This window comes from Xiphophorus couchianus, chromosome 4, assembly GCF_001444195.1.
Source record: "Xiphophorus couchianus chromosome 4, X_couchianus-1.0, whole genome shotgun sequence".
Taxonomy (NCBI): Eukaryota; Metazoa; Chordata; class Actinopteri; order Cyprinodontiformes; family Poeciliidae; genus Xiphophorus; species Xiphophorus couchianus.
In genome coordinates this window covers 33,865,123-33,891,074 of record NC_040231.1, presented here as the reverse complement: position 1 = coordinate 33,891,074, position 25,952 = coordinate 33,865,123, and the positions used below count along the sequence as shown (strand labels likewise).

The 25,952-nt window shown below is 40.6% G+C and overlaps 1 protein-coding gene across 4 annotated transcripts in view; it reads right to left on the bottom strand.

Annotated features, from left to right (window-relative positions):
- ccdc102a (coiled-coil domain containing 102A) overlaps window positions 1–20,597 on the bottom strand; it is a 54,876-nt gene extending 34,279 nt beyond the window's left edge. For 3 of the 4 annotated variants that reach the window (XR_003595161.1, XR_003595162.1, XM_028014877.1), the window contains exons 1-4: window positions 20,335–20,596; window positions 4,485–4,919; window positions 4,020–4,403; window positions 493–731 (exon numbers count right to left, since the gene is read on the bottom strand). Coding sequence is in view for 2 of the 4 variants with exons in the window: in XM_028014877.1 (XP_027870678.1) it covers window positions 493–731; window positions 4,020–4,403; window positions 4,485–4,838 (977 nt within the window). In the remaining 2 variants the exon portion in view is untranslated. Of the gene's footprint in view, window positions 1–492; window positions 732–4,019; window positions 4,404–4,484; window positions 4,920–20,334 lie in introns of all 4 variants that reach the window. The other variant, XM_028014876.1, reaches the window with a different exon arrangement.
- Window positions 20,598–25,952: the final 5,355 nt, after the last annotated feature.

Here is a 25,952-nt window from a genome sequence, read left to right as displayed (position 1 = left end):
TAAATCTTACATTTTCTTTGGCCGTTAGCAGAACATCATGATTAAGAGAAATAAAGGTGTTAAAACATCAGTCTAATTAATCTATATAAACTATACTTAGAAATTAGTTATTGAAATAAATTTACTTTTCAATAATATTCTTATTTATTGAATCAGTCTGTATTTTGTGTCATTTTTAGTATTCAATGAAAAAGTCAATCATTCTAAATCACAGTTTTAGTCACTATGACAGTTAAGCTTTTGTATCATTTTCACTGATAATGATAAGAAACTTAAGATGAATTCTCTAAGTGACTGGAAAACTGCTGCTTCCCGTCACACAATCACATTTTCCATTTGTCACCACCAAACTGAAGATAATCGCTATAATAACAATGAAGAAAACAACCGCAGTTAGTTCCCCATAATGTCAGAGGTATCAAATCTAACTTATAACCTGCGATCCAGTGACCCACAGTGACCCATTCCCCAGTAAGGCTTGCTCCCTCTTACTCTCTCTCTTTCAGCAAGACTTTCTGCGATTCGTCGAGTCTGAGCTGCAGGGCGTTGAGCTTGCTGGAATCTTCCTCCACTGAGCTCATGTCCTCCCACAGCTGCCTGCTCCGTTCCTGCCGGCTCAGACATGATGACGAGCGGGAGCCGGTTGCGCTGACACCCCGACTGCTCCAGCTGTCCTGAGCGTCAGAACCTGGTGCTCCACAATGCAAGACTGACTCAAGCAGCTCCAAGTCCTTAAAGAGAGGGAGAGAAATTCACTCCAGGCTAAATGTGAGCTCTGAGCACAAAACACTCAGGATTATCTAGCGCTGGGAAACAAAGTCAAATATTACGTTAAATAACAGCACTCATGAGGAAAGAGCAACTCAACTCAGCACTCTTCAAAAACACATGTGTAACATGCCACATTAGAACAGGTGCTGATTCTATCAGATAAAGCTGATCCAATAAGTAAGATGGATGTTCTTGTTAGTTGATAAATGTGGTCAAGTTTGGCCTTCTTCTTTACCTAGTAGAGGCTCATCCAAGCTTGGTAAAGTAGACTAATAGAGAGTGACAATTTTTTAGTGATCACAGCATTAATACAAATATTAGGTCAGAATCTATAGGAAGAAAAGTGAAACATCGTGGGGTCTTAGCTTAGACCTCTCTGACCGTTTCTGCATCTCCACATCATGTCCATCTCCCAGGTAACCAGCTGGTGGCTACAACAACACACATACACTGCTATCTTCTCAACTGCCAGAAAAGATGGCAGTTGATATTAGAAATTTCCATGTTATGGACCATACTATCAGAAACACAGCAAACCAGGAAGAAGAAAGGCCTTAGAAATGATCATGTTGAGACAAATTTAATATGAGAATGGCCAAAACAATGGCTACAAAGATAAATGATTGGAAACAACCTCAATAGCAGCAGGAAGAATTTAGTTTTCAAAGAAAACCCAACCCAATTCATATTTTAGTTATTTAGTTATTTGTCAGATGGTTGTGGTGATTTCTTGAATTATGTTGGAATGAAACAAACTGCTATGAACAGATTAGACCAATTTGAGCTATAGAAATCTGAATTGAACCAGTTTTTTCCCCTGTAAATTGGATTATGACTATTTTTGTTTAAGTGGTGGTGTATAGATAAACTGAATAGAAATGAATAGACTGGTCACGCCTAGGCTAGTAATCCTCCACAGAGCTGATCTGGCTTCCAGTACAGACCTTGGAGCCTTTGCTTCATCTCTTCCCCAAATCTCTTTTTGCCTTTTTTTCAGGTAAACAATTCTGGAATCATTATGTATAAATTATAAAGGCAATCTTCCCACCCCTCTGCTAAGTTCACTTCTACATTATCACATTAGCTTAGCTACAAACACTTAAACAGAAACTTGTTGTTCTACATTGCAGGCACCAGAGGGCCCTAGTGTGAGCAAAACTGTGTTGAACCACATGTGGAAGCACTCTGAGGGAACAATGAAGGGAGGCAGGAAATGAAGCTGAACTGTGTCTGAGCAGCCACACACACACACACACACACACACACACACACGCACACCCCCACACACAATCATGGTGGACTGGAAACCCACATGTGAACTCATCTTTTCACTGTCGCAACAATCTGATGGTCAGCATGCACAACCACGTTAAAGTCAGTGATTTAAACTCAGAAACTTTTAATATGAAGAAGAATATAACAATGCTCTTAGTGTGTGTATGTGAGGACACAATAAAGCTTATTTTACAATGACTTCTGTTCATTTTTCATTCATTTCTATGGCCTAGCCCTAAACCCAACATTTACTAGTACATGGATAACCCTAACCTAAACTCAATTAACACTAGGGTGAACAGATTGCAGTTTTCTGGCTGATCGCCGATTACCAATTTTTAAAAAGCCTGACCTGCCGATTCTGATTTTGGCCAATACCAATTTTTTTGTCTGAAATGTTGCTAAATATAGCAAGAAAGTTGTAGAGTTGGCAACAATGGACTGACTACGGCTAACTGTGAACGTGCAGGACATGACCTGGTGGGCTGGTCTGTCAATCAAACCTTTGTCACAGGAAAGTAGAAGACAGTTGATTTTTAGGCCTTCGCTGAGGTAGATAAGATCGGGGGATAAGATCGATGTTATATTCAAGTATAGGTAATCTCACAATTAAGAAAATTGGTGCCGATAAATCAATGCGCCTCTAAATTACACCTTTGTCCTAAACGTAACCCTTAACCTAAAAACAATACTTCTTTTTGCGGGGCCTCGCATTTGAGTCCCAAAAGGAGCAGTCGGTCCCCACAACATAGCATTTGTTAGGAAACTGGTCCTTACAATGCATCAAATACAAGGCCACAGACACACACAAGTTTCATGATGTAGATATCACCAGGTGTCATGGTATAGTTCATCTTATTTCCTGTTATAAACTGAACTGGTGGGAGTACAAAGATATTGAATAAGATGGGTCCTCGGTTTGAACCTTGGGGTACCTCACATGTGACTTCTGTCCACTTCAGTGAGATGTTACCTACCACACACTCTGCATCAACCAGAAGGTGATAGCAGGATGGAGTGGGAAATGGAGAGAGACCAAGGCTAACTTCTCTGCCGTGGTTTGTTAGGGTTACTTTACAATACGGTCTAACTCTAAGCTGAGGTCATGGTTCTGGATCCAGCAGCTGAAGTGGGTTTCTTCTGTAGTGGTACTGGGCTCCACCTTGGAGAACAGCTGAGAAGCTCTTATCCAGGGAAGCTGCTGCGAGTGCACATCAAAAATAATCAGCTAAGGTACTTTAGGTAAATATTCAAATGTTTCTCCAGATGCCTCCTTTGGCAGCTTTCCCAGGGGACCTCAGAGTAGATCTAGTGGTAAACCCAGAACTCACAGAATGTACTGCAGAACTCTTTAGGCCTGGGAACACCTTGGACTCTCGTTTTCCCTTCAAGATCTGTTAAATCCACAAACCAAGTTCAAGTAAGCAGAGAGGGAGGGGGGAGGGAATGTATGTATGTATGTATGTATGTATGTATGTATGTATGTGTGTGTGTGTGTGTGTGTGTGTGTGTGTGGGTGTGGGTGTGTGTGTATGTGTGTATGTATGTATGTATGTATGTATGTATGGATGGATGGATGGATGGATGGATGGATGGATGGATGAATGAATGGATGAATGGATGGAGATGGATGGATGGTCCAATTCTGTTTACCATACAACATCATGTTTATTTACAACGCACTTTAAAAGCAAGACATGGTTGACGAAAGTGTTGTACAACAGGTAAAACACAAGACAGTTGATTTTGCACACAGAGAAGACAATGGAACCTTCAACTAGGTACTGAAATAAAATCATTCTGTGCCCTCTGTTGGTGAGCTAAGGAATCCACCAGCCAACTGAAGCTAGGAGTATTGACACACAACGTCATTCAAAAAGTCTTAAAGGAAAATAAACAAACAGAAGTTAATCATATATTAATAAAAATAAGGTATATATTAAGTTGGTAGCACTGGGAACAAGGCCTCTCACCTTCTGCTGGCCCATCTTCTCTCTGTCCAAGTCCACATCCCTCACCGGTTCTGCTTCGGGAGACCCTGGTGGTCCCTCCTCAAACTTGCAGTCTGTTATGACCTTAGAGGGCGAGAGAGACGGTGCAGGGGAAGAGGGGGTAGCAGATGAGGAAGAGGAGGAAGCACTGTGATGAAGAGGTGACAAAGGTAAGGAAGATGTGCCGGTAGCCGGGTGAGCAGTGGGGTCGCCCCGGAGATGCAGTGTCTCCTGGCGTAGCGCCTCGTTTTCGGTGGCAAGTTCCTGCCGCTCCCGCCGGACCCCAGTCAGCTCCTTGGTGAGGGTATCCAGCCGCTGCCTCAGCTGCCGGATCTCATCCCGAGCTCTGTTCCGTTCGGCACGGACCTGACAAACAGGAACAGCACCACTTAACTAACGGCTTTCTGGATAATCATACCTGCAGTAGGGTCAATAATCTTTTCCCACCTTACTCCACTTCTCTCTCCAGTTGGCTGTGCAGTCGGACCACCACCTCATGGTCTTTTCCATCTGGGCTGCCCTGGCTCGAGCTTCCTCCAGTTCCCTGAGTCTCAACTCCTCCCTGGTCTCCCAGTCACCTCCAACTCCTTCACCCAGAGGGCCTAGACCCAGACCTCCAAGTCCAGGCGACAGCAACAGAGGGGGGCTGGAACTGGGAGTTCCCCCAGTAGGGCTGGGCGTGTGGGCCAGGCTGTCTGGGGAGCGGATCCCCCGGTCCGACCCCAGACCGATGCTGCAGAGAAGGCCACCTCCGGCTGACTTCCCGCCTTCAGACAAGTGGGGGCTGGGGCTGTGGTTCATTATGGCAAAGTGAACGACCAGGATAAATAGAGTGAAGAAACAAGGCGGAGATTCAGGAGAGCATATCTGGTCTGTAAAAACCTGGAGACACAGAAACAGGATACATAATAGCTATCCATGGAAAAACAGTTTTCTTGTAACAGTAAGTTTTCTGTCATTAGCACATTTAGCAGCATAAATTTTTTTTTAAATAACCCGGACCGCAAGCATCTGAAAGTGCACTGAGAGTTTCACTGGCAGAGCAGAATTATTCCTAAAAGATGGGATTATAGTTGATGCATTTCACAGCCCACAAAGCCGGAAGCGTGGATCAGTCACACCACTGGTGTCTCTAGGTGTTTCCTCGCAGGCTGCCACAGCTTGATCTCTGAAGTTTATCTGAGCGCAGATCGTGTGCGCCTTCTTTCACTCAAACTGGACACGGGCTGACCGGTATGGGTTTTTACATCAAACAATGTAGACATTCTCAGCTGAGAAAGACTCACCTGGAATAAATAAAATTTTTAGCTATTGGAATTAATCTAATCCAATAGAGACAAATTAATTTCATCAAAGTTTGTCATAAAACTTTGATTCATGACAAAGTTTCATGACTTAGCACTGATTACAGTTTTCTGGCCAATCGTCGATTACAGATCTTTGAAAAGCCTTACCTGCTGATTTTGATTTTGGCAATACTCATTTTTTTGTCTGAAATGTTGCTAAATATAGCAAGAAAGTTGCTGAGTTGGCAACTGTAGTGTGAATATTGTTAACTGCAAACATGATCTGGTGGGCCGCTCTTTCAGTCAAACCTCTCTCACTATAGAGCAGAAGAGGACAGTTTCTGATATTTTAAAACTTTTGCCGATGTAGATAAGATCACCTTCACATGTGTCGGCCGGTCACCAATCTATCAATGTAACATAAATGTTTCACTAACGTCAAAAGTCTGATTTTAGCATAGAGTGTTTTCTCCAGCAAAGTCACTGAGGAGGGATTCCAGAAGTGTGGATGCATACACTAAGCAATAGGTACCATGCCAGTTAGTGATTGCAGAAAGACAGCCAGACAAACTACTAACAAGCTAACAGCTTTGTACAGACAGAAGAGGTCTGTCTTTTTAGAGCTTGTGGCAAGACAAGGCCATCTGTCATGAGAAGATGGTTTGGCTTTAAGAAGGACAAACCAGTTCAAGGTGGAAGATGGCACCACAAAAAGCCAGTTTTACCTGCTGATCACCGGCTAACAAACTACAGTGCTACTTTTGGCAGATGACAGAGAGAAACACTCCATGGACCCAAGTATGATACAAGACAAAAATGGTAAATGGACTGAACTTATATAGCGCTTTTCCAATCATTTTCTCCATGAATAAGAACATTAAGAACATCATTGATATCCCAGATGTTTTAGGTTATTCTCCAATATGGTAATACCAAGAATTTTGGACAAAACCTTTGGGATAAAATGGTCCTTTTTTAAGTTTTGTTGTTCTATGATGTCACAGGGATTCCCACTAACTCCTCCTTCCTGGCTGTGAATAAAAATTCAGTGCATTCTGGGATTCAGAGTTTTTACCAGAATTTCTTTTGTTCTTTTTGTGTAGTTCATAACTTTTTTGACCCTTTTCTATAAGCACTGGAAGGGTGGTTCATACAGGGTGTCAAACAGGCCAGGACCGTCTCTGCCGTCAATCATTAATTGGCTCAGAGGTGTAAGAAGTTTGTCGTGTCACAAGACTCACTCGGTTTATGGCTCTTTTCAGGTAGCAGAAAAGCAAAGTCATATTTTTCTATAGAATCAGTCCTCCGCAGGAACAAGCACCACACACACTATGCATTGCAAATCATTGTAAGAGTAAGCGACTGCCAGTATACTAAAACCTTTTACATAAAATTATGTTGTGCTTACAGTATTTCAGATACAGTGATTAAAGCTTTCAGTATATATCAAATAACATTAGAATGAGTGATGGTGAAATCATTTCTAGAGCAAGCCCAATTATTCAAGCATCACTGGCTCCAAACTTCTATAACAAACATTTTTTCTTTGTTAGTCACAGAATTCTTGAACCTGAGCCAGAAGGAAGTCTCCAAAATTTAAAACAGAGGCTGGGTTTTAGGACTCTTGATTAAGCCTGACGAAGAAAAATAGCTTAACATTCCACAAAAATAAGCTACACTTTTCCTAATGAAAGAGAAAACATAATCTTTATCAAAAAATATATTTTCATAAGTGGGATTATAAAATCTACAGACTTGCATGTCTCTAAGTTCCTAAAACGAGTCACCTGCAGAGAAAATCAAAAGTATGCTGCCTTGCAGATTTCAAATCCTTTCCACATTTTAACAGTTTCTTACATTTAACCACAAACGTGAACTGGATTTTGGTCTAACTATTTGTGACCACCCAGCACAATTAAATAGATAACTATATTTTGCAAATTAAAATCTGAAAAAGCTCTCATGCATGTACAGCCATAAATCACCTTCAAATTAAATCAGGAATTACCAATCATCAGCACTCCATTTGAACAGCTAGGAATGAACATTGTTGGCCCTCTAGAAAGAAAGTAAATCAGGCAATCATTATATGCTTGTGATACTGGATTAGGCTACAAAATATCCAGAGGTCTTTCATTTGAAATCAATAAAAGCCCAAGCAGTTGCCTTCTGTCTCATACTGCTCTTCTCATTGGCTGGGTTTTCCTCACTGATTGTTGAACCAACTTTCTGTCCACTATGTTGAAGTAGGTGTACCAACTCTATCACACACTCTTAAGCCTCCCTGGCAAGGTCTATTCAGGGGTCCTGGAGAGGAGGGTCCGTCGGATAGTCGAACCTCGGATTCAGGAAGAGCAGTGTGGTTTTCGTCCTGGTCGTGGAACACTGGACCAGCTCTACACCCTCAGCAGGGTCCTGGAGGGTGCATGGGAGTTCGCCCAACCAGTCTACATGTGTTTTGTGGACTTGGAGAAGGCGTTCGACCGTGTCCCTCGGGGAGCCCTGTGGGGGGTTCTCCGGGAGTATGGGGTACCGGGCCCTTTGATACGGGCTGTCAGGTCCCTGTATGACCGGTGTCAGAGTCTGGTCCGCATTGCCGGCAGTAAGTCGGGCTCGTTTCCGGTGAGAGTTGGACTCCGCCAGGGCTGCCCTTTGTCACCGATTCTGTTCATCACTTTCATGGACAGAATTTCTAGGCGCAGCCAAGGTGTTGAGGGGATCCGATTTGGTGGCCTCAGGATCTCATCTCTGCTTTTCGCAGACGATGTGGTCCTTTTGGCTTCATCAGATCGTGATCTGCAGCTCTCGCTGGATCGGTTCGCAGCCGAGTGTGAAGCGGCCGGGATGGGGATCAGTGCCTCCAAATCCGAGGCCATGGTCTTGAGCCGGAAAAGGGTAGAGTGCCTTCTCCGGGTCAGGGGGGGTGTCCTGCCCCAAGTGGAGGAGTTTAAGTATCTCGGGATCTTGTTCACGAATGGGGGAAGAAGGGAGCGGGAGATCGACAGGCGGATTGGCGCAGCGTCTGCTGTCAAGCGGGCGCTGTACCGGTCCGTCGTGGTGAAGAGAGAGCTGAGCCAAAAAGCGAAGCTCTCGATTTACCGGTCGATCTACGTTCCCACCCTCATCTATGGTCATGAGCTTTGGGTCATGACCGAAAGAACGAGATCGCGGATACAAGCGGCCGAAATGGGTTTTTCTCCGTAGGGTGGCTGGGCTCTCCCTTAGAGATAGGGTGAGAAGCTCAGTCATCCGGGAGGGACTCAGAGTAGAGCCGCTGCTCCTTCACATCGAGAGGAGCCAGTTGAGGTGGCTTGGGCATCTGGTCAGGATGCCTCCTGGACGCCTCCCTGGTGAGGTGTTCCGGGCACGTCCCACCGGGAGGAGGCCCCGGGGAAGACCCAGGACACGCTGGAGGGACTATGTCTCTCGGCTGGCCTGGGAACGCCTCGGGATTCCCCCGGAGGAGCTGGAAGAAGTGGCTGGGGAGAGGGAAGTCTGGGCCTCCCTTCTGAAGCTGCTACCCCCGCGACCCGACCTCGGATAAGCGGAAGAAGATGGATGGATGGATGGATGGATGGAGGTGTACCAACTCCTTGGGATTAAAAGCCAGAAGTCAACTACATACCATCCTCAGTCAGATGGCCTGACAGAACGCTTCAGATCTTGAAACAAATCTTATGCAAGTTTGTCAATGAAACTGGTACGGACCGGGATTAGTGGCTACCTTACGTTCTTGTTGCGTATATAGAAGCACCCCAGGCCTCTACCTTTTTTCACCATTTGAAAAAACCTTATCACATGGGCCCCCAGGTATATTTATTCAATAAGAGATTCTAGTGTTGTAAATTTTACAGTACATTCCTGAACCGTGACTCAATTGTCTTTATGATGTATGTAAGGCATACACCCTATAAGCCAGCACAAATACACCCCCCCCACACACACACACACACCCACACATCCACACACACACACTATGCACACAGACTGTCTAGCTAACCACTAGTTTCACATAATGTACCTATCAATGCTATAAAAACATATAGAGTTCAAAGCAACAATCAGGACTTTAGAGTCCAGCTTAAAACAGGAAGACAGTGGTGTTAGGGAGATCAGTACTGTTGGGGTTTTTTCATTTCAATTTCCATTCACATTTTCTGTGGACACATAAAGATAAATCAGACATTTTACAGACTATTAAAGCATAAAAAGGCCACTTTCACTGTATCCATGAAGAGAATATAAAGAGGTGAACATATATTTAGACAAAAGAAAATAATAAATTAACAAAAAGCAAACAAAATACCTTTGTTGCATGTCTCTACATGTGTCCTTTGGTAATGGTGTTTTAACTTCGTTAAGTCTCTTCTTTGGTGCCACAGTGTACATTTTTTCCCCCATTTATTCATAAAGATGTTTTCTTTTAGTCTGAGAATGAAGGTCATTCGCTCAGTCACACAAACTTTATTATCAGGTGTAGCTGGCAGAAGAGAGTCGTGACACAACAGCATTCATAACAAATGAAAGACTATCCAGGTTCTGTGGAGTTCCGTATGGACTGTGTTCAGCCCCAAGTGCATTTTTCAAACTCATGTCCCTGGTGATCAAAGGCCTCAAAGGGGTTCAGAAGTACCTAGATGATGATTATAGGTGGCTCTGAAGGAAGTGAGTCTCCAGGTCAATATGGAAAAGTGTCATTTTAACCAGGAAAGTCTGCAGTTCCTGGGATACACAGTGTCAGCCTAGGGTCTTCCATTGAATGAAGACCATCTTAGAGCAATTACTGAAGCTCCAGCACCTAATGATGTCCCCATTCTGCACTCAGTTCTTGGGCTCACAACATGGTGTTCAAAGTTTGTCCAAAATTATGCATCACAGGTGGTGCATAATCACAGGTGGAGCCCATGCGTGTTTGCATACATGATTATGTATTCAAGTGGACTGAGGCTGCACAGTCAAGCTTCAACACAATTAAGGAGTGCATTGTGAACAGCCTAGCACTGACCGCCTTCGACCCAGGGCGGTCAGCCAAGCCCTGAAAAAAAAAAAATTGCTGAAAAAAGAATTACCAAGTTGCTCCGATAGTATTTTTCCACCATTTTCTTGTTGTTGTTTTTTTTGCAAAAACATTAGGACAAACAATATCCAGTTCCCTTCCCGAGGAGTACCACCAAATGCATTTTGTTTGAACAATAAAAGACATTTTTTTCTTGGGAACAAAAATGTACAAAAAAGGACCATTGACCACTGTTCATCACAGAAAAGAGTATAATTTAAAATAAAAAACAGGGAAAAAAGGGAACACAGTGAAATGGATCAACCATTGGATCAACAAATGCTTCAAATTATGAAGTATGGCCTTAGGGGCCATGCTCATGGATTGCCGCTATCCTATAACTCTTGTTGACTACTACACAAAGGAGCGGGAGGTTGTTTTCATGCCTACCATTACAGCACAAAGCAAAGCAATCACCTGTCCACATTGTTTTCCAGGCTTGGAAATCCTACATAACTCATACGTAATAATGGAACACAATTCACATCAGGTGAGTTTGCAGATTTCCTGGAAGTGAGAGACATCACACATAGGAAAGTGTCTCTATATTATCCTTAAGCAAACGGAAAAAACTGAAGAAACCCTCCTCACACCAGAGTGAGAGAGGAAGCCATGGAAGTCTGTCAGTTCCTGCTCACATATCGTGCCACTCCACACAGTACTACAGGAATTTCACGGTTTGAACTCATGTATAACAGAAGGATGAACACAAAAGTGAACATTGCCCCAGCTAGTAAAGTCACACCCCTGCCAACTGTGTGATCATGTTGCCTCCAGACAGAAAGCAACGAAAACTTGAACAGATGCGAAGCAAGGTGCAAAAGTACCCCGGATAAAAAAGGGAATTCTAGTTCAAGTTAGAAAGCCCTTTCATGTTAAAGACTGTCAAAATTCCTTGCACCTTCCAAAGTAATGGAGAAGGTGAATGTGCTCCTATGTGCTGGAGGATGGCCGCACTTGGAACGCTGTTCACCTCTCTCTAATCCCAGAAGCTGCAATGGACATCATGACAGGTCCTGCTGCTGGACATAACTGAGTCAGGGCCTTCACAAAACTCAAATGACAAAACAGCAAGACCTGCTGGGGTCAGGAAGAAGCCTGCTCGGCTTAGCGATTATGAGCATTATTTGAACTAATTGGCATTCGGGGAAGAAGGGAAGAACATTACGGGTAATGTTAAAAAAATTAAAATGCTTGAAGAATGCAGAGTGACTAAAATGCACTGAGAGTGTTCATATTTTAAGTTCTTTTGCAAATATATACTGAGTAAGTGGGAATGTTTGATACCAACTCTTAAAAATGTTTAGTCAAGTTCTGCTTAAAAGTCAGACATAGTTATAAAAGATACATTTTATACAATGTTTAACGACAAAGTAAAAGAACTGTTTACACTGCTTAAGGGAAACAGCTGTTTAAATATGTATTATGTTTCTGACAGGATATTGTTTGAATTTAGGAGATTCATGCTCTGTCCCAACTGGTAAGCTTCTTAAACAAGAGGAGAAATGTGTTGTGTATTCAGTTACTATACTTCAACACTAGGTGTCATCATAACCGCTATCCTGACTGAGAAGAAGACTAGCAAAAGGGTTGACTAGAGTTCATATCGGAGTTTTGCTGTCTTTCTTTCTACGTGCTTGTTTCCTTGTGTACACTACAAACTGTAATCAAAATAAGGTGCTCCAGTTCAGTCTTTTAGATGAAGTGCCAATGAAACGTGGCTAAAATACCAAACACAAAGATCATCTATTATTATCATAACACTGGTATGATAATACCCTGACAGCAGTGTCAGTTCTGAGCTGCTAGGGCTAAAGTGTATCTATTTGTGTTGAAGTTATCAAAACAGAAGTGGGCTTAAAACATGACTCCACCCAGTGCAGATGCAGCTCCAGCGCTGGGCTGCCACATCTGGAATATAGATCACCAAAAGCCACCAGAAACAGACTCCGGTATTCTCAGTGGGTCAGTGTGTAGGTAAGGTTTGGGAATGTTGGTAGTAATTTTCAACCACTTCTAAACAGCCACACATAATGTCCAAAATTTAAGCAAAGATTCCGGTTTACGTTCTTGAAAGTACGTAGGTCATTCCTAACTGTGGTCTACGCATTAAGGCACACTAGCAAAAGGAAAGAAAACTAAACTAATCCAGTGAAAAATATACAAATACACGCCTACACAAAGATAGACAGCTATAAATGAAAAATCTAATCAAATAATACAAACTGTGGAAATGTTTTTAAAAAAGCTTATAGTCAAACAGGAGCTTCTAAAAAGCTTCCAAAAGTGGAAGCTTTTGGACTAAAAACATTTCTCTGCAGGCTCCAACTAAAACTCTGCTGCTGGCCATAATTACCAGGTCCTAAACAAACGCAGCTAAATGCAGACAGACACACCATCTACCCATTTGGATGGAAAGTCTTGTTAAAAAAAAGACTTTCCATCAAGTCTTATGTGCTCACGTACACCTGGGTAATTGCCTATCATTTATTTACTTAACTTTGATTTAACCAGATACTCATCATTGATATTATGCCGCTGCCTATCAATGCTATCTCTCTCTTAAAATAAAATCGTGCTTGGGTAACAGTAAACAGGATAAAGGTACACCTTAGTGTGTCTTTATCCTGTGGATTTGGTCACTAGTTAACTGTCTTTCTCCCGCCAATCTAAATGTAGCCTCTGCTACAAAGAGATTGCTCTTTAAGTGTTTGATCCAATTTCCAATTACAACCATACTTTGATTGAAAAAAACAACAACAACAACATAATTTTATGGTTCCATATTAAAAAGTAAAAATGCACATCAGTGAAGAAATTAACCTTATGTTAATGCTGTGTACAAATTTAAAGAATATCAAACATCTGGAGGTGTTTCATAAGGAGCGTTCTCCCAGCGGGAGCCTTTTCTAGGTAAGGTATTTTTGGGAAAAGTTTTCTACACATTCCCTTTCCTTGAGAAATTATTGATGAAGACTGGGAACTACCCCCAAAAATGAGTCTGTCAAGGAGATAGTACTCTTTAGATGGACCCAGAACCAATGATGGAGTTTTGTAGTGGGAGATTGCTAAAATTCTGACTAATGAAATATTCTTAGTATTTTAGTTGACTCCCACTATAATTTAATTTTAACTGAACTTTAACATTTTCCAACAAGAGTAATTGATGGCGGCACAGTTAGTAGGACTGGTGATTTGCAACATTTGAATCCCATCCTTGGTTCTTTTAGCAAGGAGGTTTCTCCCTGCGCATGTGTTGGCTTGTTTTAGGTACTGTGGTTTCCTCCCGCAGTTCAAACCCAATTGTCTACAGGTTTGAGTAAATGAATGTGTGTGTGGGGGGGGGTGCGGGCGTGTGCGTGTGTGTGTGTCGGTCCAGGGGACTGCAAGAAAAGTGGGATTTTTGTCAATATGAAGCCATATCAATTGCCATGGAAATTCAGGCAAACTCACCTCAGCACTGCTGCTTCTGAGGTCCAAATGATTTATAATTATACTCTTAGTGTTGTGATCTAAGAATGTAATTCACATAATCTTATGCTTCAGTCATTTAAGTTATGTCACTGGTAATAGACTTTATAATAATAGAAAAGAAAGCAGTGCAATTTAGTTTTAATTCAACAGCTCTTTAGCTTGGTAGGTCTGAAGAAACAAAGTGGATTCAGTTTCATGTCTGGAATCTGAAATATGAAAAGCACAAGTTAATAAAGCTTTGAAAATCAATCTTTTTAGATACTGCAGGGTTCCTCACAGTGTATTGTAAGGCTGGTGGGCTGCCAAGCTTGACTTGCCACCCACCGGGCTAAGCATTGCTTCTTTTTGTTTGATAAAAAAACAACTTTTTTCCCCTTTATAAGCCAGATTTTCATTGGGTTTTTTTTTCTAATCAATAATATATTTAGGAGTTTAAGAAAATCGGATGTCAGCTTTCATTTTTAAACATCAGTTAGATTTAGTTCTCAACTCTCAGAACTCTACTGTAGAGAAGGTGTTTCCTTCATCTAGGGACAATAGTGAAGTCAGTGTGGGGTAATGAGCAAAATATCCTTCTACTTTTCAGAGACACCCTATCCCAGAATCACACAACAGATCAGCAGCAGAGCCAGTCGTCACTAAAACTTCTCTTCCGAGAGGTGGTGATGAAAACAAAGGGAGGAAGAGGCTGAACTAAAAAGGCAAGTAAATGAAAGTTGCAGTCTTAAGGATATGCTGAAAGGAAGGTAAACAAAGTAAGAGAGCTGGAATGTGTTAAAGCAACCAGAGAGAGTAAAGAGACACTGTGTGCCTAAAGCAGAGGTCAATAGTCCTGACCTTCAAAGCCAACATTTCCATACATTCTAAATGCTTCCTGCTCCAAAACATCTGATTCAAATAACGGAATTATCTCCACATTTCAATCGTCATTTGTTCACAAAAACAAAAGACTGTCAATAGTGGTTTGAATGAAATGCAAAACCCCCCAATACAACAGCAGTCAGAGCTGGAGTAAAAGTTTCCCGTTTAGTTTAAGCTGCATTTGTAAGGAAGTAGTCAGAGACACAAAGACCAGTTCTCCTTGTACAGCCTGACAATGAGAGGGTGGAGCAAAAATATTGAGGATGTTGATATTCCATACAGGAAGACCCTCTGGACAGAAACAGACCACCACATACCAGAACAACCCAGTCAACCCAATTTTCACATGAGGACAAAACAGTAGCTTTGTCTAAAAACTGCAGTCAGCAAACTTTTGAAATGGCGCAAAAAAAAGAGGGAAAAAGCAAATTAGGCAAGTTTCCATCTACTGGTTTACAATAACTCTGAAGAATTTGAATTAATTTGAGTTACATTTAATTTCCTTTTGGGATCAATAAAGTTATTTCTGAATTTGAATTGGAAGCAAATCAACCAGGCTACACAAAGAGTAATTTCATCAGAAATTATGTGTGGCTGTAATAAACAAGATGCAGAGGTTGCAAACTAGCATGCACCACAAAATGGAGAGAGTCCTCCCCTCGAAGCTGGAGGTTCGGAGAATTTTCTCAGAGTTTGGTGCTTCTAGTAAGAGAGGCACCAGTGGATGAGTGTAAAAACTTACTCATGAAACATGCTCCAATCTCCAATGACTCTTTTTTAGAGAAGCCAAAACCCATCTCAAGTGAGCAAAAAACCGTTTTGTGAAACTGAAGACATTTTTTTGAATTTTGACATTTCAACCTTTTCTAATGTTATACTTTGAAATGTGCATAAAATTATTGATGGGAACACGACTATAGTTGGCTACAATACTGAATGTTTACTCAATCAAGGAGTGGCTGACTTCATGTATCTATTTCCATCAAGTTTTCAAAGTGTGCCATGAGTTGTAACTGCCTCACTGAGCGTGTAACTGTGGCAAAGAGAAAGGCCAGATGTTTTATTTTTGTTGCACACCCATTAATATCAAATCAGAGCAGTTTGTAATGTCACTATGTATTATGTACATTGCACTAATTTATAAATGTGAGAATGATTAGTATTAGGAATGCACAATATATACAGCAGTGGTCCCCAACCACCGGGTCGCGGACCAATTGGTGCTGGGCCGTGCAAGAAACAATGAACTACTTCCGGATCTTTTATTTTGAAAATCCTAAACCGGATTTTACTGGTTACGTCTTTCGCGTCAAAATTGAGCCAACTTGCAGCAGAATGAGTAACAAAACAAAACTGTATGTCAGAGCTCCATACCTGGTAGCAGCGAGAGGTGATAGTCTTCATCACCCCTCTACAGCCATCCTGAATGGTGCTTTGGAATCACATGAAGCAACATCCCAGAAATAGGTCACTGTCATCTTAATGAAAACCCTGATGAGTAAAAGCATTGAACCTGTGCTTTAGCAAAGCTTGCAGATTCTTTAACACTGACACACCTTAGTTAGTCGTTATTGTTTATTGACTAATCAGTTCTCAGAATCACTATAAGGTGAAAAGATTTCACATTTTGGAAAGTGAGCAGATGTGAAGAAAGAGCCAGCAATATACAGCATGCTGTCCTAGGCTGCAGGTGAACTGTGGGAAACAGGAACACATGGACTGGATTTCAGCTTCTGTCTCCACAACCCATTTGTTTCCATGACAGCCACACACAGAAGTCACCTGCCAGGCTAGATGCTGCTGGCAATGGTGTGTTTGTGTGTGTTAGGAGGACAGACTGAAAGACAGAAATAGTGCCAGTGCTCCACTGATCTGTGTGTCTGCTGCTCCATTAAGTCTCACATCCCTTTCTGTTGAAATCTTCATTCCTCCTGTCAATTTCAAACAGGAGAACAGCCATTTCTAATAAAGCGTAAGGAGGGACCACAAGCCAGTTTACACACTGGCTTGCTGCAGCAGTGTCTAAACATCCAGCATGACCTGAGTGAAAGATGGGAAAAGGTGGTGCCAGATACAGATCCAAATAAATAACATAAGAGGTTATTTGGAGCAGCAACAGAGAACAGAAGGCCAACCTTGGCAGGTCTCACCACCTTGGAATATTGAATTGGAAGGGGAATTGGTGGTCCAGCCCACTGTTCAGAGAGGTCAAGCTGACAGGGGTTGGGAGAAAGCTGTGGTACCAAAACTGAAAGAAGGTGATGACATTGAGCATCACCTAAAAACACTTGAGGCTGAATGGGCAGTGAGGCTGATTCCATACCTGTCAGGAAGGGTTTGAGCAGCCTATGTGGTCATGGCAGCAGAGGAAAATGGAAATTACAAGAAAGTAAAAGAGGCCACTTTTGCCAAGTATGACATCAATGAAGAGGTCCATGGACAGCGCTTCCAAACACATGGAAACAATAATATAAAAAAGTTGTTCTTTACTACCAAGTGTTATGTGCATTAATAACATTTAGAGCTATTTGTGATTTAGAAGCACAATAAAAAAATAGACTTGAGTTGCTTTAACAGAAACAAAAAATGCTTTTCTGGACCATTAAACATAAAAATATTTTACCCATTTCTAGCAATTGTATTTATTATTGTATTTATATAATTTAATATTTTTTAATTAAATAAAAACAACAATAGTTGTTGACCTGAAAGTGGACCATAATTCCAAGGAAAGTCATGAAAAACAAAGAATAGTTCTGACTAACTGGAGCAATTCATACCGCTAACCATTCAAAGGAATGACAGATCAACTCTCAACAGCAATGACTTAGCTTCCTCTGATCATATGTAGTCCTGCAGTTGTTTTCTTTTCACCGGTACCCAATTTTAAGTCAGTTTTCCATCATTATTTTTAACACAATCCTTTGGTATGTTAACTGTAGCATCACACTTTCAACTAACTTCACTTTAAATAAACGGTCATTTACATGCATTACCTTGCAGACCATAGACGGTGCCTGAGGACCACCAGTGGGCCAGGGACCACAGTTTGAGAATGACTGTCACCATAAGCATTTGAAGTAAACATGATTAATCCAGAAGAAGAAACTGCCACTAAATATTTCACAGTATTATTTGCATAATAGCGACTATATGATTCACTTCTGGAGTCCAGGTTTTTAGCTTTCTGTGACACTGTCTCTGTGCAGTCAATACACAAGTAATGTTGGTGAAATGCTCTTACAAAACTTTGGCAATGTTGCTTTAATTGTTTCAATTATAATTGTTGTTTAATTGTGTTTTTGGACTTTTTTCAGGCATTATGTATGTCCACATTCCAACAGTCTTACTGACTTGATATTTTGAACCTCTGTGCTAAATCAGCCAAGACAAAGTTCTGTCTCAGCTTCATCAAGGTAATCACAATTTGGTTCACCACAGGCATTGTTGAAGCAGGAGCCAATGCTTTAAGGCAAGACACAAGTGTGTCTGAGTGGAATCCCTGTGTACAAGAGAGTCTACATCAGTCAAAATACTGTCTGCAACAGATTTTGGCAATGCTGGGGATGGTGCACTCATTCCACATGTGATTGTAAGCGCTTTGGGATAGATGTGGTCAGGGCCAGCTCAACCCTCAATAGAGCCCTAAGTGAAATTTGGTTTTGGGGCCCTCTATTTCTGCTAATAATGTGGACTGGCTGCAATCAACAGTCAGACGATTAGATCACTCGCACTCTTGCTAAACTTATTGCATTTTGTACTGTGCTGTTTACATTATAGCCTATATAGATCTATAATATAGGATACATTTATTGGCCAGCCGATTTTCATAACTTTTGGGGATCGGTGACCAGCTGATACTTACATGTGAAGGTGATCTTATCTTCTGCTCTACAGTGAGAGAGGTTTGACTGACAGACCGGCCCACCAGTTCATGTCTGTATGTTTGCACAGGAACACTCCTGTTTTGTTTTGGGAACATGTTCAAAACTTACTTATTGCAACCACAAATTCAACTTGGTCTCATCATTAGTACAGCTACGGACAACACAATACGTATCTGAGCTCTGAAAGGACATCTTACTGAACACTATTTTTGCCTAATATTTTACAATAATGGAAAAGAGAAATGTAGCATCTACAATGAATACAGATTAGCAAAAAGCTATAAATTACACAGAGAAATACTGCTACTTCCGGTGGGCACTGGAAGTAAGACTCATAATTGTTCCTACAGTAACCCTCCCAGGAATAAGGTGGATCATGTGTTGTGAAAGCCAAGTACAACAACTTATGAGATCCTGAGTGAAGAAATTCAAACAATCATTTCACATCAGTCTGCTAAAGTAATGGAAAACCTGGGATAGTCCAATCCAACAGCACTTGTTGGTGCATGCTGTAGTTGAGAAGGAGGATGTTGTTGGTGAGTTTACTCCTGTTGGACTTAACTCAATCTCATTTGACTTCTCTCATCTCTCTGTAACTCAGCAGAAAGAAATGCAAGCCATTATTCAGCCAGATCTTTTCAGGAGAAACCTGAGCCAACAAACCTTGTACAGCATGAAGGTGTATACCAATAAGGCAGAGAATGTACCAGATTGCACAGAAATTGCTGCCTGTATTGGAGGAGGAAATCACTCTGATGTTGGAAATGGGGGTCGTTGAGCCTTCAGACAATGAATGGAGAAATCCTTTTGTATTGTGATAAAACATTATGTTCATATCGCCCATCCCTATCCCCCTGTTTACAATCCAAACATTTACAGTAGTAAATCCTCTGATAGTCATGTTAGACCAGAAGGAGCATTACCCCTGACAGTTTAAAAATATAACTGGCAAACCTTATGCAAGATATCTGAAAAGCAGCCATTTACAGGCGACGAGGCTATTGCAGCAGACAGCCTGACTAATGAACCAGATGAGATCAGCTTGGAATGCTCCCAGTGAAAAGAGCAAGACACCAGAAGGAGGTGACATTTTGTGTAATATCCCTTTACAAGCTACCAATACCTTGAACTTTTATTTATTCTATGCTCAATATAATTAATAACATTATTATTGCTGTGAAAGTTATCAGTGGTGAAAATAACTGTTGCTTTTCTATTCTAAATAAATTCCTATGTCATACATTTCAGTTTTAAATTACGTTAACAGAGTGAAAATATGGCATTTGCGCCACAAACTTCCCACTGCTACCAAGATATTCCAGTTCATGCGATTGACTGAAGATATTACTGTAACTCACCAGGTTCAAGCACAGTTACGGCTGCTTTCATTTGTTGAACTCTTCACTTCAGCAACTTAATCCCATTTTAACACATCAGTCATGAATTACTTCAGAATTTCAGCTGTAGCAACCAAAGCAGGCATGTGCATGAAATATGGAGGATTAAGCCAGACTGAACTTCCAGAGCCCAGCTGCTTTCTGGATCTCAGTTCTCCAGCTTCCAGACCAGACATGCACTAAGAAGTTGGCAGGATGAAGAAGTGTGCAACACATTCTGGTCCGTTTCAAATCTCCAAATTAATTCAGCACACAGCAAAAAACATACAGTCTTCTCACTCCAGCTGGAAACATGGAAATCCAACAACCCGAAGAAAACGTAGAAAGGAAGCAAACCTGAAATGATGCCACCACCGCTGGGCTCCGTCTGGATCTACCTCTCCAACAAAGAGCCAAGCCGAAATGAAACGCCGATGCTCCTCTCGGCTAGCTAGCCTGATGCATTCCCAATAAAAACAGCGCCAATAACCCGTTTTATGCTACTCAACCTCCATTTGGATGTTTGGTCGCCGACGTTTTTTCTCTCCCAGTCTGGAATCTGGATGGAAAATGACTTCCACCCTGAGAAAACATAACAGGCGGATCTCTCGTCCGTGGACTATCAACCTGGCCAATAAGCTATCGATATGTTGAAGTGGACTACTGTTAGCCAATTGGGTCCAGCTTCCAGCATACAAGCGCGCGCTGATTGGACGGCTGAGGAGAGACCGCCTCCTTAATATTACTACTGTTTTTGATGGAATGTGTTCGAAGTTCTACAACGCACGCATTACATCCAGATTCAGATTTCAATCAATTAATTGTAAAAGCTGATGTGAGATTAAAGACATAAAACTCCCAGGTAACGTCAAAAATAATACTATTTAATCATATTTAATTTCCCCTTGTGATCAATGAAGTATTTTTAATAACAAGTCTATAATCTTAACAGTCAAAGCCAGAAAGATGTGCAGTATGATCCAGTGGTTCTAGTTCCATAAATGTTACACTTAGAAAGTTTTCTGGATATGAAGAGTGGAATCTGCTCAGATTGTTGTTCCTTTAGCTCTAACACTGATCCAGAGCAGGAACAGGAACAATCCTGACCTTCTCAGCTCCCCTTGCTGTCCTCTGAAGTCAAGTCAAATTTGTTTGTGTAACACATTTCTCCCCTACTTTACATCATGAAAAACATACATAATCGTCAATTATGACGTTCAGCTGAAGTTATGGCACCTCATTAGAACCATTTGTTCTAAGCATTTGTTCAATGTGGCATTGTGGCATTCCTGGTGGCATTGTGATGTAGATCTGTGTATCATCTGCATAGTAACTAATCTTTTTTTCTTATTATAACCTGATTGGTAGGAGCATGTAAATATTACAAAGGAGGCGTTCCAGGATTGAACCTTGGCATACCACCATGCAGCTGCTGAACACCACAGCTGAGCTCTACTGTCGAAAAAATGCTGGATTGGGATGATCCTAGTCTCAGAAAAGATGGAGAAGCTGCTCATTTTATTATTGGGTCAGTGTGTACCAGCTGTAATCTACAAAGCCTGTAAGGGGGCATGGAGAACAAAATAAAGCGATCCCTATTTGCTTTCTCAAGATCCTTGGAAATGCCTGAAAAACTGTGAGTTCCTTCTTTGGGTGAAAAGACGCATTTATACAGTTTCTTCAATAGTAGTGGTGGTGAAGTCTAACCGGGAGACATGAAGGACAACTTACAATGTTTTCTTTGGTGTAGAGATGTTTCAGGTGAGGATAGAATACACATGCAATGAGATACGAAGCCACAGTTGGTTTCCGGTTGCAGCTTCAGATTTAGGAAATGGCTGAAGGGCGATTCCGCCTAATTTTTTACTCCCTACAGCATCTTTCGTCTACTCTTGTTATAAAATTACAACATCTATACTGCTGAAACTATTCTTCTCAACTAAAAACAAAATATTTAAAACCAAGTGTAGGCTTTGTGAAACCTATATTTGATTTGTTAAACTTCAAATAAGGGCAATTTCAGCACTTTTTGCATCTCTACCACATGAGAACTGAGCTCCACCTTCTCTAAAATGTACACTATTTTGGTGTTTTCCCACTTGTAGCTTTCTGTTTTCTCTTATATATTTTTATTATCTTTAGTGTGTTCTTTTTATCTCTGGTACCTTCCTTAAAGGGTACATCCAGGGGTACATCAGCAAGGCGTTACTTAGTCGGAGCACTTTTTTCAATAACGAGTAATCTAACGCGTTGCTATTTCAAATCCAGTAGCCGCAGACTACAGTTACTTATCGAAAACACTTTGCCTTACTGTGCGTTACTATTTTCTTTTGTCATTTGGGGAGTGACTGCCTTATGCGACAGTGTCAGAAGCGACAGAAACATAAACAATGGAGGGAAGAGGGAGATGCGCATTTTGTTGATGGAAAAACAGGAACTATTTTGAGTTTCGCTCGCCAAGTCCGATTATTATAAGCAGCTTTGGGCTTTTTTTTCTTTTCTAAAGTCGCTTGCAAATTTAATGAGTCGCGGGTTGCGGTTTTTGGACTTGGAAATAAGCAGACATAAACGCCAGAATTTGTCTGACATCCAGTTAGTTTTAGTCAGACTCTCCCTGTCATGTTATATTACCTATGAATTACGTCGAGCTTCACGTTGCGCTCCAAAAAACTGCAAACATCGAGACTAATATGAACAACGCAATAAACGTGAAAACAGCCACGAATGAACGTGTCCCTAAAGTTGTGCAACTAAACGCCATTATAATTCTTAATATTAAGATAAGTGTCACAAATCTGTGCAGCGGGACATCAGAGTTATGGAGCGGCAGGAGGAGCGCTGTGCGCTGCGCTCTGACACCAATCTCAGGGCCATAACAAGAACCTGGACGCTGGAGGGGAGGGGGTCTAAAGTCCTATTTATAGTTTTCCAGACAATACTGGAGCACACAAAAACATGCACAAACTACTAAAGATTTTTTTTGTACTGTTGTAACCATTAAACAATCTCCCCTCCAGTTCAACCATATAAGTGGAGACACATTGTTGATGTTACCATTATAAAATAATTTGCAATTAAGTTTTGGCAAAGATCAATGTAATTTTCACAGGTGACAGAGCCTTGTTGTTAGCCGCTGCTGAAAGTAACTAAAAGAAGTTACTTTTAATGTAAGTTAATTACTTTCCAAAACAGTAATCTAAGTTACTTTTTCAAGGAGTAATCAGTAATCTGATTAAAGCTACTTTTTCAAAGTAACTATGCCATCACTAGGTACATCAAGAGAGATAATGCCTCCAACAAGTTAATTTTCTATTTTTTCTGGTTTAACCTTTACTCTGCTTTAACAATGAAAGTATTCCTACATAAGTGCTTCTTTTTCAGTGTCGTGCATCTACTTAAACCCCCAGTTGGTCGTGGTAGATGGCTGCTCACACTGAGCCAGCTTCTGTGGGAAATTTCCTCCAGGTAAAAGGAAGTGTTTCCTCTCTGTAGTCGCTACATGCTTATTGGGTTTGCTGCAAAGTTAAATACAAATGCAAATGATTGTCCGCTGTGGCTTTTTAGCGCATTTATAGCACCAATTCACAACAAATGTCGTCTTGAGGCACTTTACAGGAATAATTTCAATTCAGCCATATATACATTCCAACTGATCCTATCACACAGTAGTAAGAGCAATTAATTATTCAAAGTTGTTTAAAAATTTTCTTTCTAAGGAAATTCAGCAGATTGCATCGAGTCATTCACTTATAAAAAAAAGACCATTAGTGCAATCTAAACATTTTTCAAAAGACATCTGTTGTTTAAAAGTCCACTCGTCAGAAGAAAAAAAAGGTATAAATAGGTGAGGAAAAGCAGGGTCTAAAATAATTAAACATGTTAGCGTAAAGAAAAAGGAAATGTTTGTAAATAATCCTTACTAAAATGAATAGTAAATATTTGTATTTTTAGGAAACAGTCTTTAACAATTTTGGATATAACGCAGGCATCCATAAATGCACTGGAAAACACAAAAGCACTAAGGGCTGAGGCAGTGGGACAAAGTTGCCAAATGGAGTAGAGGTACGAGAATTAAAGTGACTGAAGCAATATGAGCATCCAAAAATAATCATGTATAGAAAACAGAAAAATAAGTCAAATGATTCATAACTGAATGTCTTTTTTGTAGTGAGAGAAGGTATTTTCATGCAACTGAGCAGAAATAGAAACATGTTCAAATCTCTAAAATCAGTGTGATAGTATAATCTTGTCCACCTTTGAAGTGATGTTGTAGTTAGGAGCTGGAGCAGCGTTAGTGTGACCCAAATGCATAAAAAGTGCTGAAATAGTCCTTTATTGATGTTTCACAAATCAGAAAAACGTTTCACAAATCACAAACGTGGTTTTAAATATCCTGCTAGTAGAGCAGAGTAATCTGGTCCAAATTTGAGGACTGCAGATGTGGTAGTTTTTTTTAAATTATTTTTTTAACAAGACTATTTGAAAGATGGTGAAGGTGGTGAAAAATTAGGTGGAACCGACCTTTAGTCATTTCCCTAATCGGAAGCTGCAATCGGAAACCAACTTCAATTTCGTGAATTTTACAAACATTTCGCCGAGCGAGAATGTTTCTCAGAATCTCGAGAAAGTAAATTCGCTTTTTCTTCCTCCGTGTCCCCTTTCATGTAACGTAAGTAAGTAATCCAGGAAGAAAAGAAGAAAAATGAAAACCATTTAACGTTGTTTGCTACAATAAATACAACATTGGCGCCCTCTAATGGTAATCAAATAATCATTTTTTCACAGACTAGCACCAAAGACATTATTATATTTCAGAGTTAGCCTACTTTATGTTTTATATGTCCTGTTCATTTACTCGGGACTGTAAACATGTTATAAAAAAGCCCTCACTTGGAGTCATGTGAGACATCTAGGATTTTACATCATAAAGATGCATTATCTTTACAAACAGTGAAATCATCAACAAAGTTATGTTTCCATTGGTGCCCAGCTGTACCCTTATTGTTGTTTTAGACTTGAAAATAACACCTCTTACTGGCTGAGTGGCTACACCATTTTATTCTAGTAGTTATTTAAAATTCCCATTAATTTGGTCTATTGAATTAGCAGACACATTTTAGGAAGATGTTTAAAACTTTCCTTGCCATGAAATTTATAGTTAGACTGGGTTAGGTTACCCTGAGCTTTCTCTGTAGTTAGGCTGCAATAGGCTCCTGGAAGACAAACTGAACACTTCTCCTCTCTACACTACTTTATTATTCTACTCTCCAATGATGCATTGTCTACAGTTATTGATGTTCTGTTGCTACAACTGGTCCACCTGACCCCATCTATGTGTTCAGTCATGTCTCTATCAGACTAAGAATTGAAGAGACTCTTGCAGCAGCTAACTGGGTATGTATTTTGTTATTCACTGTATATATATTACAGGCTCGAAATTTTTGTTAGCTGTTTCTCTTCTAAATGAAGATAAGAGAGTTACCACTGTCACTAGACACTACATTTTTAACATAGAAAGTGTTGCTGGACGATTGTTCCAGTCTTTTATGTGTATCAATGACTGTGACTTAGCTCATTCCTGACATTCCACACCATGAGAGTCCTTGAGAGACTCTTGTTGGCCTGAGTGGCAAACAAGTATTTTTTAGGATCCCTTGGAGTTAGTCACTGTGGGATTGAAGACGCCATCACACCCCTGCTTCATCAAATTCAGAAACTGTCAGAAACTTAAGAAGGGAAATCTTGGATAGTTTGTGTTGCAATTTAACTGAATTTTTATGTATATTTAAAAAATATATTTTTAAGTATATTTTAATAAATACTTACAAATTCAGGATAGTTTGCGTTGCAATTTATCAGATTTCTTAAGTAGGCCTCATATTTACAGTTACTTTTTAAATATGCACTGTTTCATGTTGTTTTATTAAAGCTCTTGTTTTATTTGTATTTTGTGCTAGCCTTTAAATAAAAATATT